This window comes from Mustela nivalis (assembly GCF_964662115.1).
Source record: "Mustela nivalis genome assembly, chromosome: 2".
NCBI lineage: Eukaryota > Metazoa > Chordata > Mammalia > Carnivora > Mustelidae > Mustela > Mustela nivalis.
This window is the reverse complement of record NC_139021.1, coordinates 54,074,974-54,089,875: the sequence shown is the minus strand read 5'-3', so window position 1 is coordinate 54,089,875 and position 14,902 is coordinate 54,074,974. Positions and strand designations below refer to the sequence as shown.

The window sequence follows — 14,902 nt, the reverse complement described above, 5'->3', positions numbered from 1 at the left end:
AAGGAAGAAATAGTAACATTATACAGAATTATCATGGAAGCCACAGCAATTGAGGAGAAAGAAACTGAGATGCCCTTGAAGTTTGAGCAGGATCTGGAAAGAATTTGGAAGAACTTTCTAAGCAGTAAGAACATAATAACTAAAGACATGACGATTGCATGGACAGAGTACCATAAAGATTATCTGACTTAAAGATTCTGGAGAAGTGTTTTCAGTAGATTTGATGAAATATCCTTTATAAGCTGGCTATCAATGGAAGTATGAAGTAAGACAAAGAAACTTTTCTAGTTTTAATAGAACTATTTTATCCTGAAAGGAGTATTTCCTTCAACAGATTCCTTGAAAGCCTATTTTAAAAGACCCTTAACTGAGTCCCTTTGTATAATTCAATATTCCCTGAAGTACATTTAGGTAATGGTTTTTACATAAAACTAGCATTCTCTAGTCAAATTTTGAAAATGTTGTGTTAGTGTTAAAACTTAAAAAAAAAAAAAAACCAACACACTGTATGAGCTTACACAGCCTTTAATAATATACTTGTATAAACTATGACTCTCCAAAAGAAATTTATCTGACCTGAGAACATGGAATACTCCCTCTTTTTCTTTTTCCTTTTTTCATTTCTTCTCCTCCTGCCCCCACTTTTTGCTTTATCCTCTTTGTCTCATTGGCTTATTTTTCTGTTGAGGATTAGGGTTTCTTGGAACAAACTTTAGAAAATGCTGATTTAAAGCCTCCACATACATATGTGAAAGAAAACATTCACTGAAATAAAACAAGTCTTTAATTGGGGAGTAGAAATAATAAAACTATAATATCCAAGTTCATTATTAATTAGCCTGCCTGTGTCTACTTACCTTGCCTAGTAGGTACAAAACAAAGAAAGCAAATACAAACACGAATGCATGGCTATTTTTTCCCCCAAGTATTTGACACAACCAGCTGAATGCTGTTTTGAGCATAAATTTTCTCTAAAATTCAGATCTATCATAAACAAATGAAAATCAAGGAAGACAATTTTGATAACCTTTAGCAAGCATTTAAAAATATTGTTCCTTATTTTACCATAATCTCAGAATGTTTTTTCAACACTTGTTAGGGATGTTTTAGACTGCCTTTAAGGAAACACTTTCAAGGACAGTTTTAAGAGTTTACCTTTAGAAATGTGAAGTTCCCTCATTTCTATAGCTAATGGTTTACCAACAGTGCTAGTTCATCAGGGTGGAGGTGAATCACACAGCTGACCATGTTTTATGGTAGAAGGAAGCACAGTTACTTGGAAAAGTCCCTCTGAAGACAGGGTTTGGTGAGGAATCGTCTGCTCTAAAAAATATTCGTCAGCTCCCTTTTCTGGAGTTAATACAAAAATCAAACAGAAAACATACTTGATTCAAAGCCTTGTGAATGGAGCAACCCATGAACTCCATACAACTTTTATTTATTTATTTGTTTGTTTGTTTGTTTTAAATTTATTTTCAGAAAAACAGTATTCATTATTTTTTCACCACACCCAGTGCTCCATGCAATCCGTGCCCTCTATAATACCCACCACCTGGTACCCCAACCTCCCACAACCCCGCCACTTCAAACCCCTCAGATAGTTTTTCAGAGTCCATAGTCTCTCATGATTCACCTCCCCTTCCAATTTCCCCCAACTCCCTTCTCTCTAACACCCCTTGTCCTCCATGATATTTGTTATGCTCCACAAATAAGTGAAACCATATGATAATTGACTCTCTCTGCTTGACTTATTTCACTCAGCATAATCTCTTCCAGTCCCATCCATGTTGCTACAAAAGTTGAGTATTCATCCTTTCTGATGGAGGCATAATACTCCATAGTGTATATGGACCACATCTTCCTTATCCATTCGTCCGTTGAAGGGCATCTTGGTTCTTTCCACAGTTTGGCGACCGTGACCATTGCAGCTATAAACATTGGGGTACAGATGGCCCTTCTTTTCACGACATCTGTATCTTTGGGGTAAATACCCAGGAGTGCAATTGCAGGGTCATAGGGAAGTTCTATTTTTAATTTCTTGAGGAATCTCCACACTGTTTTCCAAAGAGGCTGCACCAACTTGCATTCCCATCAACAGTGTAAGAGGGTTCCCCTTTCTCCACATCCTCTCCAACACATGTTGTTTCCTGTTTTGTTAATTTTGGCCATTCTAACTGGTAGAAGGTGGTATCTCAACGTGGTTTTAATTTGAATCTCCCTGAGGGCTAATGATGATGAACATTTTTTCATGTGTCTGATAGCCATTTGTATGTCTTGATTGGAGAAGTCTCTTTTCATATCTTCTGCCCATTTTTTGATATGTTTGCCTGTTTTGTGTGTGTTGAGTTTGAGGAGTTCATTATAGATCCTGGATATCAACCTTTTGTCTGTACTGTCATTTGCAAATACCTTCTCCCATTCTGTGGGTTGCCTCTTTGTTTTGTTGACTGTTTCCTTTGCTGTGCAGAAGCTTTTGATTTTGATAAAGTCCCAAAAGTTTATTTTTGCTTTTGTTTCCTTTGACTTTGGAGACAAATCTTGACAGAAGTTGCTGTGGCTGATATCGAAGAGATTACTGCCTATGTTCTCTTCTAGGATTCTGATGGATTCCTGTTTCACGTTGAGGTCTTTTATCCATTTTGAGTTTATCTTTGTGTACGGTGTAAGAGAATGGTCAAGTTTCATTCTTCTACATATAGCTGTCCAGTTTTCCCAGCACCATTTATTGAAGAGACTGTCTTTTTTCCACTGTATATTTTCTCCTGTTTTGTCAAGGATTAATTGACCATAGAGTTGAGGGTCCATATCTGGGCTCTCTACTCTGTTCCACTGGTCTATGTGTCTGTTTTTATACTAGTACAATGCTGCCTTGGTGATCACAGCTTTGTAATAAAGCTTGAAATCAGGTAACGTGATGCCCCCAGCTTTATTTTTGTTTTCAACATTTCCTTAGCGATTCAGGGTCTCTTCTGATTCCATACAAATTTTTGGATTATTTGCTCCAGCTCTTTGAAGAATACCGGTGAATTTTTATCGGAATGGCATTAAAAGTATAGATTGCTCTAGGCAGTATAGACATTTTAACAATGATTATTCTTCCGATCCAAGAGGATGGAATGGTCTTCCATCTTTTTGTGTCTTCTTCGATTTCTTTCATGAGTGTTCTGTAGTTCCTCGAGTACAGATCCTTTACCTCCTGGTTAGGTTTATTCCCAGGTATCTTATGGTTCTTGGTGCTATAGTAAATGGAATCAATTCTCTAAATTCCCTTTCTGTATTTTCATTGTTAGTGTATAAGAAAGCCACTGATTTCTGCACATTGACTTTGTATCCTACCACATTGCTGAATTGCTGTATGAGTTCTAGTAGTTTGCGGGTGGAGTCTTTTGGGTTTTCCATATATAAAGAATCATGTCATCTGTGAAGAGAGAGAGTTTGACTTCTTCATTACCAATTTGGATACCTTTTATTTCTCTTTGTTGTCTGATTGCTGTTGCTAGGACTTCTAATACTATGTTGAACAAGAGTGGTGAAAGTGGGCATCCTTGTCTTGTTCCTGATCTCAATGGGAAGGCTGCAAGCTTTTTCGCATTGAGGATGATATTTGCTGTGGGTCTTTCGTAGATAGATTTGATGAGGTTCAGGAATGTTCCCTCTATCCCTATACTTTGAAGTGTTTTAATCAGGAACGGATGCTGGATTTTGTCAAATGCTTTTTCTGCATCAATTGAGAGGACCACGTGGTTCTTCTCTCTTCTCATATTAATTTGTTGTATCACATTGATTGATTTGCGAATGTTGAACCATCTCTTGTAGCCCTGGGATGAATCCCACCTGATCATGGTGGATAATCTTTTTGATGTGCTGTTGGATCCTGTTGGCTAGGATCTTGTTGAGAATCTTAGCATCCATATTCATTAGTGATATTGGTCTAAAATTCTCCTTTTTGGCAGGGTCTTTGCCTGGTTTGGGGCAGGAAGTTTTCCTTCTGCTTCAATTTTTTGAAACAGCTTCAGGAGAATAGGTATTATTTCTTTGAAGGTTTGGTAGAATTCCCCAGGGAATCCATCAGGTCCTGAGCTCTTGCTTTTTGGGAGATTTTTGATCACTGCTTCAATCTCGTTATTAGATATCGATCTATTCAGGTTGTCAATTTCTTCCTGGTTCAATTTTGGTAGTTTATAGTTTTCCAGGAATGCATCCATTTCATCTAGGTTGCTAAGCTTATTGGCATATAACTGTTGATAATAACTTCTGATGATTGTTTCTACTTCCTTGGTGTTAGTTGTGATCTCTCCCTTTTCATTCATCATTTTATGAATTTGGGCTTTCTCTCTTTTCTTTTGGATTAGTGTGGCCAATGGTTTATTGATCTTATTGATTCTTTCAAAAAACCAGCTTCTAGTTTCATTGATATGTTCTACTGTATCTCTGGTTTCTACCTCATTGATCTCAGCTCTAATCTTGATGATTTCCCTTCTTATGTGTGGAGTTGGTTTGGTTTGTTGTTGATTCTCCAGTTCTTTAAGGTGTAGAGACAGCTGGTGTATTTTGGATTTTTCAATTTTTTGAGGGAGGCTTGGATGGCTATGTATTTCCCCCTTAGGACCGCCTTTGCTGTATCCCATAGCTTTTGGACAGAAGTGTCTTCATTCTCGTTGGTTTCCATGAATTGTTTCAGTTCTTCTTTGATCTCCTGGTTGATCCAAGCATTCTTAAGCAAGGTGTTCTTTAGCTTCCAGGTGTTTGAGTTCCTTCTGAACTTTTCCTTTTGATTGAGCTCCACTTTCAAAGCATTGTGATCTGAAAATATGCAGGGAATAATCTCAGTCTTTTGGTATCGGTTGAGTCCTGATTTGAGACCCAGTATGTGTTCTATTCTTGAGAAGGTTCCGTGTGCACTTGAGAAGAACGAGTATTCTGTTGTTTTAGGGTGGAATGTTCTGTATATATCCATGAGGTCCATCTGGTCCTATGTGTCATTCAATGCCTCTGTTTCTTTATTGATTTTCTGCTTCGATGATCTGTCTATTTCTGAGAGAGGCGTATTAAGATCTCCTATTAATGTATTCATATCAATATGATTCTTTATCTTGATTAACAGTTTTCTTATGCTCCCATATTGGGGGCATAGATATTTACAATTGTTAGATCATCTTGGTAGATAGTCCCTTAAAGAATGATGTAGTTTCCTTCTGTATCTTTGACTACGGTCTTCAGTTTAAAATCTAATTTATCTGATATGAGAAGATTACAGGGTATATGAAGAGCTATATTAAAAAATTAAAAAAGATTACAGGATATAATACATATAACATACAAAATATATGTTAATCAACTGTTACTGGTAAGGCTTTCCTTAACCATACAACTTTCTATAGAATTCTACACAGCTGTCTGCACCCGTGAGGGTGAAGGGCATAGGGGTTAGGGAGAGTGACACGTCCACACAAACTGAGAGGATGGTCTTTACCACCACACAGTGAGGGCGACACCTGGGCATCACCTGAAGCTCATATCAAGCCAGTCAGCACTTTATTAGGGGCTGATGAAGGTGTGCAAGAGCAGGAAGGATGTGAGTTGAGCCGACTGGTGACTGTGGTAGGACTCTGACCTGTCTCCACTAAAGTTTTTATTTCCCTTTATAAGTAAGTGAGGACCATTGACAGACCTTCTAAACTGGATCTGGTATATACAAAAGTCTCTTTTAAAAGATTAAAATTTAACATAGAAAGTAATGTTCCTGTTCTTATATAGTTTTGGTCTCATGTGCATTCTGAGTAATAAGGTTTAAAGTCACATATTCAATGACAGAGCTCAAATAGTAGTACAGTATTAAAAATCTTGTCTTAAAAATTCTTCAAAATTCATGAAGTGAATCTGACAGTGTTATTACATAGGTCATTTATTATCAAAGGAGAAATGTTATCCAAAGCCAGCAATTTGTTTGTAATATGTATGAAAATATTTTTATATAATACAGATATAGTGTCAAAATTAAATATACATTCCATTAATTAAAAGGTCAACATATATTATTCTGTTAAAAATATACTTCCCAAATTGCAAACTCATTTAGAAAAACTTTATTACACATAAATGACAAAAGTAACTCAGCATTATGGTTTGGCATCCTTAGAACAGGTGACTTTCTATTTTGTGAAATCATTCTTTATGGTCATCTTAAAACATTTGCTATACCATTAATGAAGGCACTGTCTTATGCATTCAAGTTTAATTACATGTCTTAATCTCACTGAAGTATCTTGGACTCCTTCATACTGCTTCTTTAGCCCTTACTCTCATTGGCATTACCCACATTTGTTAACTTTGAAACATTTCCAGCACAGAAGACAACAATTTTCACTCTCCTTGTAGCATGCTGGTGCACAAAATTATTTGGATAATAAAGCAATGTTAATTTTTAATTCCTGCAACCTTTATATACTTCACAGATTTTACATGTCTTCTTCTGGAATTTTAAGACAGTTTTTAAAAGTATTATTGCCTTTAATACCTTACTTGGATTGTCTTGCAAAAAATCACAGAATTAATACTGATTGCTCTATGTCCAAAAACATATGAAGGTTTATCGATTGCAGCATTTGGTTTACACTGTTTACATCCATCTTCTAGTACTATGGTATGAATTACTCAATTGCTCTAATCCACTTTTACCAGGATGCATTCTGTAACTTCTAGGGTCCTCTACCCCCCATTATGAGCAGATATATTCTTGAAGGATACAAGTGAAGTTCATATGTCTTTATATTGCCACTCCATATTTTTCAATGTTCTTTAGAGCCCCTCAAAATTTTATTCCAACAAGTTTTTATTTTTTGTAGTAGTATCCCTAGGGAACACAAGCTCTTCTGTTTTCTCTGTTCCTTTACAGATTTATTGTCTTCCTAGAAAAAGATATTAAAACAAATTTTAAAATTATATTGAAAAAAATACACATTTTCAAGTGTTCAAACTTTAATTTCCATCATGTTAGGTTGTGCTGAAGGTTTGCTAACTAACCAGGATGGCTACTTTCTTCATACACTTGTTTTCTAGTTTATGTGCTCCTATAGAAGTGGTTTGCTCATGTCTTTTGTTCATTACCTATTGATGTGCTCATTTTGTTGCTTTATTAAAAAAAAAAAAATGGTGCTCTGATATTTCCCCTCGCCTCTTTCATTTTAAAGTAGTGGCTTTAAGGGTCACCTGGGTGGCTCAGTTGGTTAAGTGTCTGACTCTTGATTTTGGCTCAGGTCATGATCTGAGGGATGTGAGATGGAGCCCTGCATGGAGCTCAGGCACTGCATGTGGTGCCTGCTTAGGATTCTCTCCTCCACCTCCTACCTCCGCACACTGTCTCTCTCTCTCTCTCAAATAAATAAATAAAACTCTAAAAAAAAAAAAAATTAAGCAGTGGCTTTAAAAACTGTAGCTTAAAGGAATCCAATTTCTAAGGGGTACATCCCATCTCCTTTTATTAACAATATAATGATTGTTTTCAAAATGAACCATAGAAAAGGAAAAAAAAATTCAAAGGGAAACATAAAGGAATTAAGTTGAATAAAAAGCTGATGAAGAAAGAAAATTATACAATTATTCTCACCAAGTTTTTAGTGGGTTGGACTTCACCCTGGGAAGGTAGCTTTATTCCTTCCTTAAAAACAGTCACTTTGATAATATTGAATATTAATTGTCTATTGCTTCTTTTATTAATGTCTGCTAAATTTTATTTTGTTTTATTTTCATGGCTAAATTTTAAATTGCTGTCAAATTCATCTAATCTATTTGAGAATCTTCAGTTTTGATAGTATGGAAGAATAATTTCATTTAGAAATAGAATATCAGGAAAAAGGAAAAAGCAAGACAGGTTATTTTTCCTTTTTCTTTTTAACAATTTAGGATGTTTATTTTTAAATTTTTTTATTTCAAGTTTTTATTTAAATTCAAGTTAGTTAACATGTATGGTAAAATTGGTTTCAGGTGTAAAATTTAGAGATTCATCCCTTATGGATTTATAGAAAAGAGAACAATAGAAATTGGTAGGAGAAGAATAAATGAAACAAGATGGGATTGGGAGGGAGACAAACCATAAGTGACTCTTAATCTCACAAAACAAACTGAGGGCTGCTGGGAGGAGGGGGGTTAAGAGAAGGGGGGTGGGGTTATGGACATTGGGGAGGGTATGTGCTTTGGTGAGTGCTGTGAAGTGTGTAAACCTGGCGATTCACAGACCTGTACCCCTGGGGATAAAAATATATGTTTATAAAAAATTAAAAAATTTAAAAAAAAAAAGAAATTTCATATAGAAGACTAACTTAAGTAAGGGGTCAAAACTGGAAATAAACTTGGTGAATCCAAAACACCAAGAGGAGACTGGCTTGCATCAAGTAGATAATATAATGATAAATGAAGTGGTTCACATTCTATCATCTTTATTTTCATCACTCTCAATAAGGCTCAAGGATAATCTTACCATCTTACCGCCTGTGGACAACTATAGGTATTAAAAAAATAAAAACACATAGGAACACTTTTATGTCACGAAAATGTTAAAAATTTCTTTTTAAGAAATCATAAGAAACCTTTTGGCTTTTCTGGCCATTGGTAAAAATTTCTGAAGAGGGGGATAGTGGTAATAATAATATATCATTTATTGAAACCTTTCTAGTACTAAGCACTTTACATGAATTATGCCAATTAATTAACCCTGTCACCATCCTGTAATGTAGATATTATATTTTTCTCCATTTTGCAGATAAAGAAACTGTGGCCTAGTATCAAGATTGTGTCTTCCAAATTTTGTTTTATTGCTTATATTTCATAACCACTAGAAGATAAGTAGGGAAAATTAGCCCTATACTTAACAAAATGATTGAAGCAAAAAAATTTTTAAAATTGGACATATATGTATATATATATATTTTTTTTTTTTTTTAACATGTGAAGTTTTAACATACAAAGATATTAAATGCTTTTGATTATCTGTTTTATTGGCTATGAGTTCTTATAAATGTGTACATCTATGGACAAAAATTATTAATGAGTTTTAGAGGTAAAAATTCACCATTCCCACCCAAGTTAATGACATTAACCTCCACCAACATTATTATAGCAATGATGTATGCACTTCCTTATTTTTACTCCGCTTCTGTAAACTATTTGCCCTAGCAAAGAATAGGTGCTTTCCTAGTTAAGACTTTCCTCTTCTAAAGTTGAGTAAATATATTTCAACTTTAAATGATGATAAACAGAATTCTATGATACCAGATATGATCACCAGAGAATTATAGTATCCTATCACAGGACTAGTTGATATTTTTGTTCAAAGTAAACAACTTACCTTGGGGGTACAGTTCAACAATTGTAATGTGCCCTGTGAAACTCTTAATAAGTGGAGATTGAAATCCTCACTGTCATTCACTTTCACAAACTGCTTCAACTTGTGAGCAGCACGATATAAAAATATACCTTCCTATTACAGAAAAAAAAATCAGAAGGGTTGTGGTTCAAACAAAATATTAAAAAATGATAAGCTTTTATAAGGAGCCTAAAGCCAGAAAGGTATTGCCAAATAATGCCCCACCTCCGCCCCAGATTTCTATTCCAGTTAATCACATGACTGACAAGTAACTAGACTAAAACTGTTTAGCTCCTAAGTGACAATCTGGAGTGCCTAGAGTTTGCCTTAATGATTATTTGACTTTTTGAAGTCTCCTTTCTTCATAATATAAATTTATGATCTTATCACTTATGGATGAACCTATAACAGCATTATTCCATTTTAAATGAGTCAACCAAAGGAGAGGGCTTCGGGAGGTGACAATAGTGGAAGGTATGTGGTTTCTCTTCTTATTATTTTTGTACCTGTTGAGTTATGGATGAATAGCTGGCAATTAGAAAAAAAAAAAAAGTCCATTTTTCACCTCAAACAAGCCTTTCAAATATTTAAAGTAAGAAATTAGAATAAAAAGAATTTATGAATATATAATGTGATACTATGAGGTTAACTCAGCTACTGTGAGTTTAAAAAAGACTGAATATCATACTAGTTTCTGTAGAAGGAACTAATACAAAATTTGGTTGTAAGTTTTGTAAATTGTAGTATTGCACCAACCAGAAGCAGTCGTTGTTTGAAGATAAGCAAATATTGAAGGAAGAAATTTCAAAGGCCTAAAAGTAAATTATTCCCATGACTTATGTTTGTGTGTGTGTGCAAGCAGTCACTCTAACAAGGATTTTCCTGCACAAAAATGTCACAAATAAGGGATGTGTATCTTTGAATTCAGCAGTTCTAGCATTTTCCAAAGTGAAAACTGAAATGCTAAAATAGAAAAAAATATTTACTGAATAAACATAGGGTTTTTTATAAAATCAAAGTATAAAAGAAGACCATAGTATAATTTAATAGGTCAGTGAGAATTATCTGGTTAAAATGAAAAGATTATGTTATTAATATAATCAATATAATTATCTAATACTTAACAAATAATACAAGCTTCTATAAAATCAAGTTTAAATGACATATAAATCCCAAAAAATTATTATTACCTTATTATCATCACATGCATGTTTTTTTAAAACTTTAGGTTCATTGTTCGGGCAATTGGTACGATTTTTTATCATGGTGTCCTGTAAAGAGTAATTATATAATAGTATGGTTAAATTGGGGACTTTTCTAATATGTAGCAATTTTAAAAACAACGTTATAATACTTGCTTTTAATATGTGCATTTTAAGGAAAATAACTTCAGCATGGCTCAGCTGACTAGGCATAAAGAATAGTTTTCTACAGTTAAAGAATAAACCAGTATAGACACAAACCCTCACATATGTAGAGCTTCCCCAGACTCCCTAATTTAATCCCAGAAATCACTGTGAGATTCTGGTTCATTGGGGAAATAGAAGTGCCTATTTTAGAAGTTATACTATGTAGACAAAGCACAATAAATTCTGAAATCATAATGTTGAGATGCATTTAAGAGGTTCTCCAGTCCAATTTCCTGCCACTACAAAACAGCAACAAAAAGAATTTACATAAGAATAAGAGAAAACCTCTTGACAGAGAGAGTGAAGCTGAAATTTATTTTGCAGCATTTTTACTAACCCAATTTGTCTAGGATGCTTGAGATAGAACTTTGCTAATAAACAATGGGATTGACTGTGTGTGTATTGTTATGTAGGAGTAGGAAGGCAGACAAGCCATGTTAATTTTTCATTTCTAAGGAATGTAGTAGTAGAAGGTGGGGATTACCCAAATCAGGAATTTAGTTGAGGTATTAGGAAGAATTTCCTAAGGATTCGGATTCTCTTATACACAGGATTAGACTGGTTTTGTCAAGCAAACTAGCAATTCTATGCTATCAGAGCTTCCAGAAGTACTTGAAGCAATCACAGCCTGTATGTTGTCACCAAAGAAACAGGGTAAGTGGAGTAATGGCAAGCTTTAGTCATGGGGTTCTAGTCTTCACCTGCCTTTCAGAAAAATGTGCATTACCCTGGTCACCAGTGAAAAGTATGAATGGTCTCTGGGTTTATCCTGACTTGAATTGTATTTACTATCTGCTTTATGTAGGAATGAGTGTGTGAACATTCATTTAACTACTGGACACTTACTATCAGTCAGTGTGCACGGTCCCTGCTAAGCCCGAGGAGTAAAAGAAACAGTTTCAGTTTCTTGTGCCATTTGATATAAAGGGAAGATATTGCATCATCCCTTGGACACTTTTCTATCACTTCTTACCTTTGTAAAAGTATGCTTTGTAAACAAAATATTTGTTAGTACCAACCTCCCCAGTCATACTGCAAATATCTTAGGTGCAAATGGATATATTTTCCTGTAACTAACTTCATGTTGCTATTATACACACTCCTGAAGAGGTAGTGAAGAATTAACATTTTCCTATTAAATTATCTTCCTATGGATTTCCATTTAACTTCAAAAAACCCCAATAAATCATATATACATTTCTCTCTGATAAAACATGGAGCATTTCATTTTTGCTGTGCCATTACTAAAAAAAATAAGAGAGACTCTTAACTTTAGAGAACAAATTGAGGGTTGATAGAGGGAGGTGGGCAGGCGATGGGATAAATGGGTGATGGGCATTAAGGCATCATACACTTGTGATAAGTACTGGATGTTTTATTAAGTGATGAATCACTAAATTCCACGACTGCAACTAATATTACACTGTATGCTACCTGAAATTTAAATAAAAATATGAAACATTAGGAAAAAAAGAAGATAGACAAATGTGCATGTTTTCCAATTTATCAAAATTATTATACAAAAATACATCACAGAATTAGCACTCATTTCTTGGATCATTTTAACAAATTGCATGGCACACAAATATATGAAAAACCACTTGGTTAAGCCCTTGTTCCAATGAGTTTAAAAACAACTCATTTATATGTAGTCATATGTTGTTATACGTATGTACAACATAAGAAAGATAATATTATGCCAGTTGATTTGTTTGCTAAATGTATGCTGTTTGCTACAGTGTATATATATATATATATACTGTTTGCTACAGTATATAAAGATTTATTCTACACTAAAAGATTGACTTCTATAGAGGTAATAATTATTGGCTTCAGTGTTTTTTATGAATATGTTAACAGGTATATGAGTGCCAATTACAGTTAGTTTCTGAAACTGTTTTTATTCAAACCTGGTGAGAAGGATGGCTCAGACTAAGGTTAATAGAATCACAGAGTTGAAGAGAACTTAGATATCCATCTCTTGAGTCACTTTACTTGATTTACTTTACCAATAATAATTTCTTATAAGCATCATGACATGTTTGAAGATTTCATCATATTTAATAAAGATATGGAAAATCAAAAGAGAAAAGCCAGGATCACAATGACTGCGAACTGCAATATTTTCCAGTATAAAACATGGTGTTACATAAATTGCTCTAAAAATACATAATGTCCTTTCAATCTGTAGACTTAACATGTCTTTCATTTCAGTATAGATTTCTTCTTTGAATTTTTTCTGTTACACCTTTAACAGTATCTTCTTCAGAAACACTAATTGTGTTTACAATGGATTTTCTATTTCATCTTTTCTTTTTATATCTTTGTCTTTGGTTTTTTTTTAAATTTCATATTTTGTGGTTTTCTCCACCATGTCTTCCATGTGCCTGTTCTAACAGGGCACTTATTTATGGTTTTCATTTTATTCTCTATTTTTCCCCTAAATCCAAAGAGCTCACCTTCATTTTCTCTGTTATCTCTTCTCCTCACACTGTATTATTTTTTAGATTTTTTTACTTCAGTTTCTTAGGGAGTGTTATGAAGAAAAATTTGACATTTTCTACTGCTTTCATGGGTAATTGATCTTTGATCTGAATTCTTCATTTTCCTTATCTATGTATTCATTTGCTTATTTACATGTTCATTTGCCCATTTCTTTTGGTAGTATCAATGCATAGTTTTTAAAAATTTTCTGGTTTTATACACACACACACACACACACACACATATATATATATATATATATATTTTAAGATTTTATTTATTTATTTGACAGAGAGTGATGACAAGGAGGCAGAGAGGCAGGCAGAGAGAGAGGAGGAAGCAGGTTCCCTGCTGAGCAAAGAGCCTGATGCGGGGCTCGATCCCAGGACCCTGAGATCATGACCTGAGCCGAAGGCAGCGGCTTAACCCACTGAGCCACCCAGGCGCCCCAAGGTTATATATATTTTTAAATTTAAAATCAATTAATTAACATATAGTGTATTATTAGTTTCAGAGAGAGTTCAGTGATTCATCAGTTGTATATAACACCCAATGCTCAATATACATCATGTGCCCTCCTTAATGCCCATCACCCTGTTACCCCATCCCCCCACCGACCTCCCCTCCAGCAACCCTCAGTTTGTTTCCTATGGTTAAGAGTCTTTTTTGGTTTGTCTCTCTCTCTGGTTACATCTTGTTTTATTTTTCCCTCCCTTCCTTTGTGCTCCTTTTTTTTTTTAAATTCCACATATGAGTGAAATCATATGATAGTTGTCTTTCTTTGATTGACTTATTTCACTCAGCATAATACCCTCTAGTTCAATCCACATCGTTGTAAATGGCAAGATTTCATTATTTTGGACAGCTGAGTAATACTCCACACACACACACACACACACACACACACACACACACACCACATACCACATCTTCTTTATCCATTCATTTATCTGTAAATATCTGGGCTCTTTCTATAATTTGGCTATTGTGGACATTGCTGCTATAAACATTGGGGGTGTAGATGTTATTTTCTGGTTATCTTTTGAAGGGATGCTAAACTAAATTAGATAATATTTTCAGCCAATATTCAACTCTTCCCTCTACCCCATCAGAGGATATATCTGTTTCCTAGGGCTGCTGTGGCAAATTACCAAAGTTTAAACAGAAGTTTATTTAGTCACAGTTCTGCATGCCAGAAATCTGAAAGGAAGGGATCAGTTGGAGAATCTAGGGGAGAATCCATTTGTTTGCTTCTTCTTTCTTCTGTCGGCTACCATCATTTTTTGGTGTTTCTTGGCTTGTGGCCACATGGTTTCAGTCTCTGTCTGAAATTCTATCACCTTCTTCGCTATGTGTCTGTCAAGTCTCCCCCTGTCTTTTTCTCTCTTTTTTTCCTTCCAAGTTTTTATTTAAATTCCAGTTAGTTAACATACAATGTAATATTAGTTTCAGGTGCATAATTTTGTGATTCAACACTTACATGCAATACCTGTTGCTGATCACAAGTGCCCTCCTTTATCTCTGTCACGTATTTAACCCATCCCCCCCTCCTGCCCACCTCAGTTTGGTAAACATCAGTTTGCTCACTAAACTTAAATGTCTGTTTCCTGGTTTGCCTCTTTTTCCCCTCTATGTTCATTTGTTTTGT

The 14,902-nt window shown here is 34.7% G+C and overlaps 1 protein-coding gene and 1 long non-coding RNA gene across 3 annotated transcripts in view; one reads left to right on the top strand and one right to left on the bottom strand.

The window, feature by feature from the left end:
• Positions 1-5,887: 5,887 nt before the first annotated feature.
• IL7 (interleukin 7) overlaps positions 5,888-14,902 on the bottom strand; it is a 45,782-nt gene continuing 36,767 nt past the window's right edge. Inside the window, exons 3-5 of the mRNA XM_082719466.1 lie at positions 10,552-10,632; positions 9,344-9,475; positions 5,888-6,908 (exon numbers count right to left, since the gene is read on the bottom strand). Of these exons, the coding sequence (XP_082575592.1) occupies positions 6,789-6,908; positions 9,344-9,475; positions 10,552-10,632 (333 nt within the window). The 3' untranslated portion in view covers positions 5,888-6,788. The remainder of the gene's footprint in view (positions 6,909-9,343; positions 9,476-10,551; positions 10,633-14,902) is intronic.
• Positions 9,665-14,902, top strand: part of LOC309859060 — a 98,681-nt gene continuing 93,443 nt past the window's right edge. For both annotated transcript variants that reach the window (XR_014308516.1, XR_014308517.1), the window contains exon 1: positions 9,665-9,835. This is a non-coding gene — a long non-coding RNA (uncharacterized lncRNA). The remainder of the gene's footprint in view (positions 9,836-14,902) is intronic.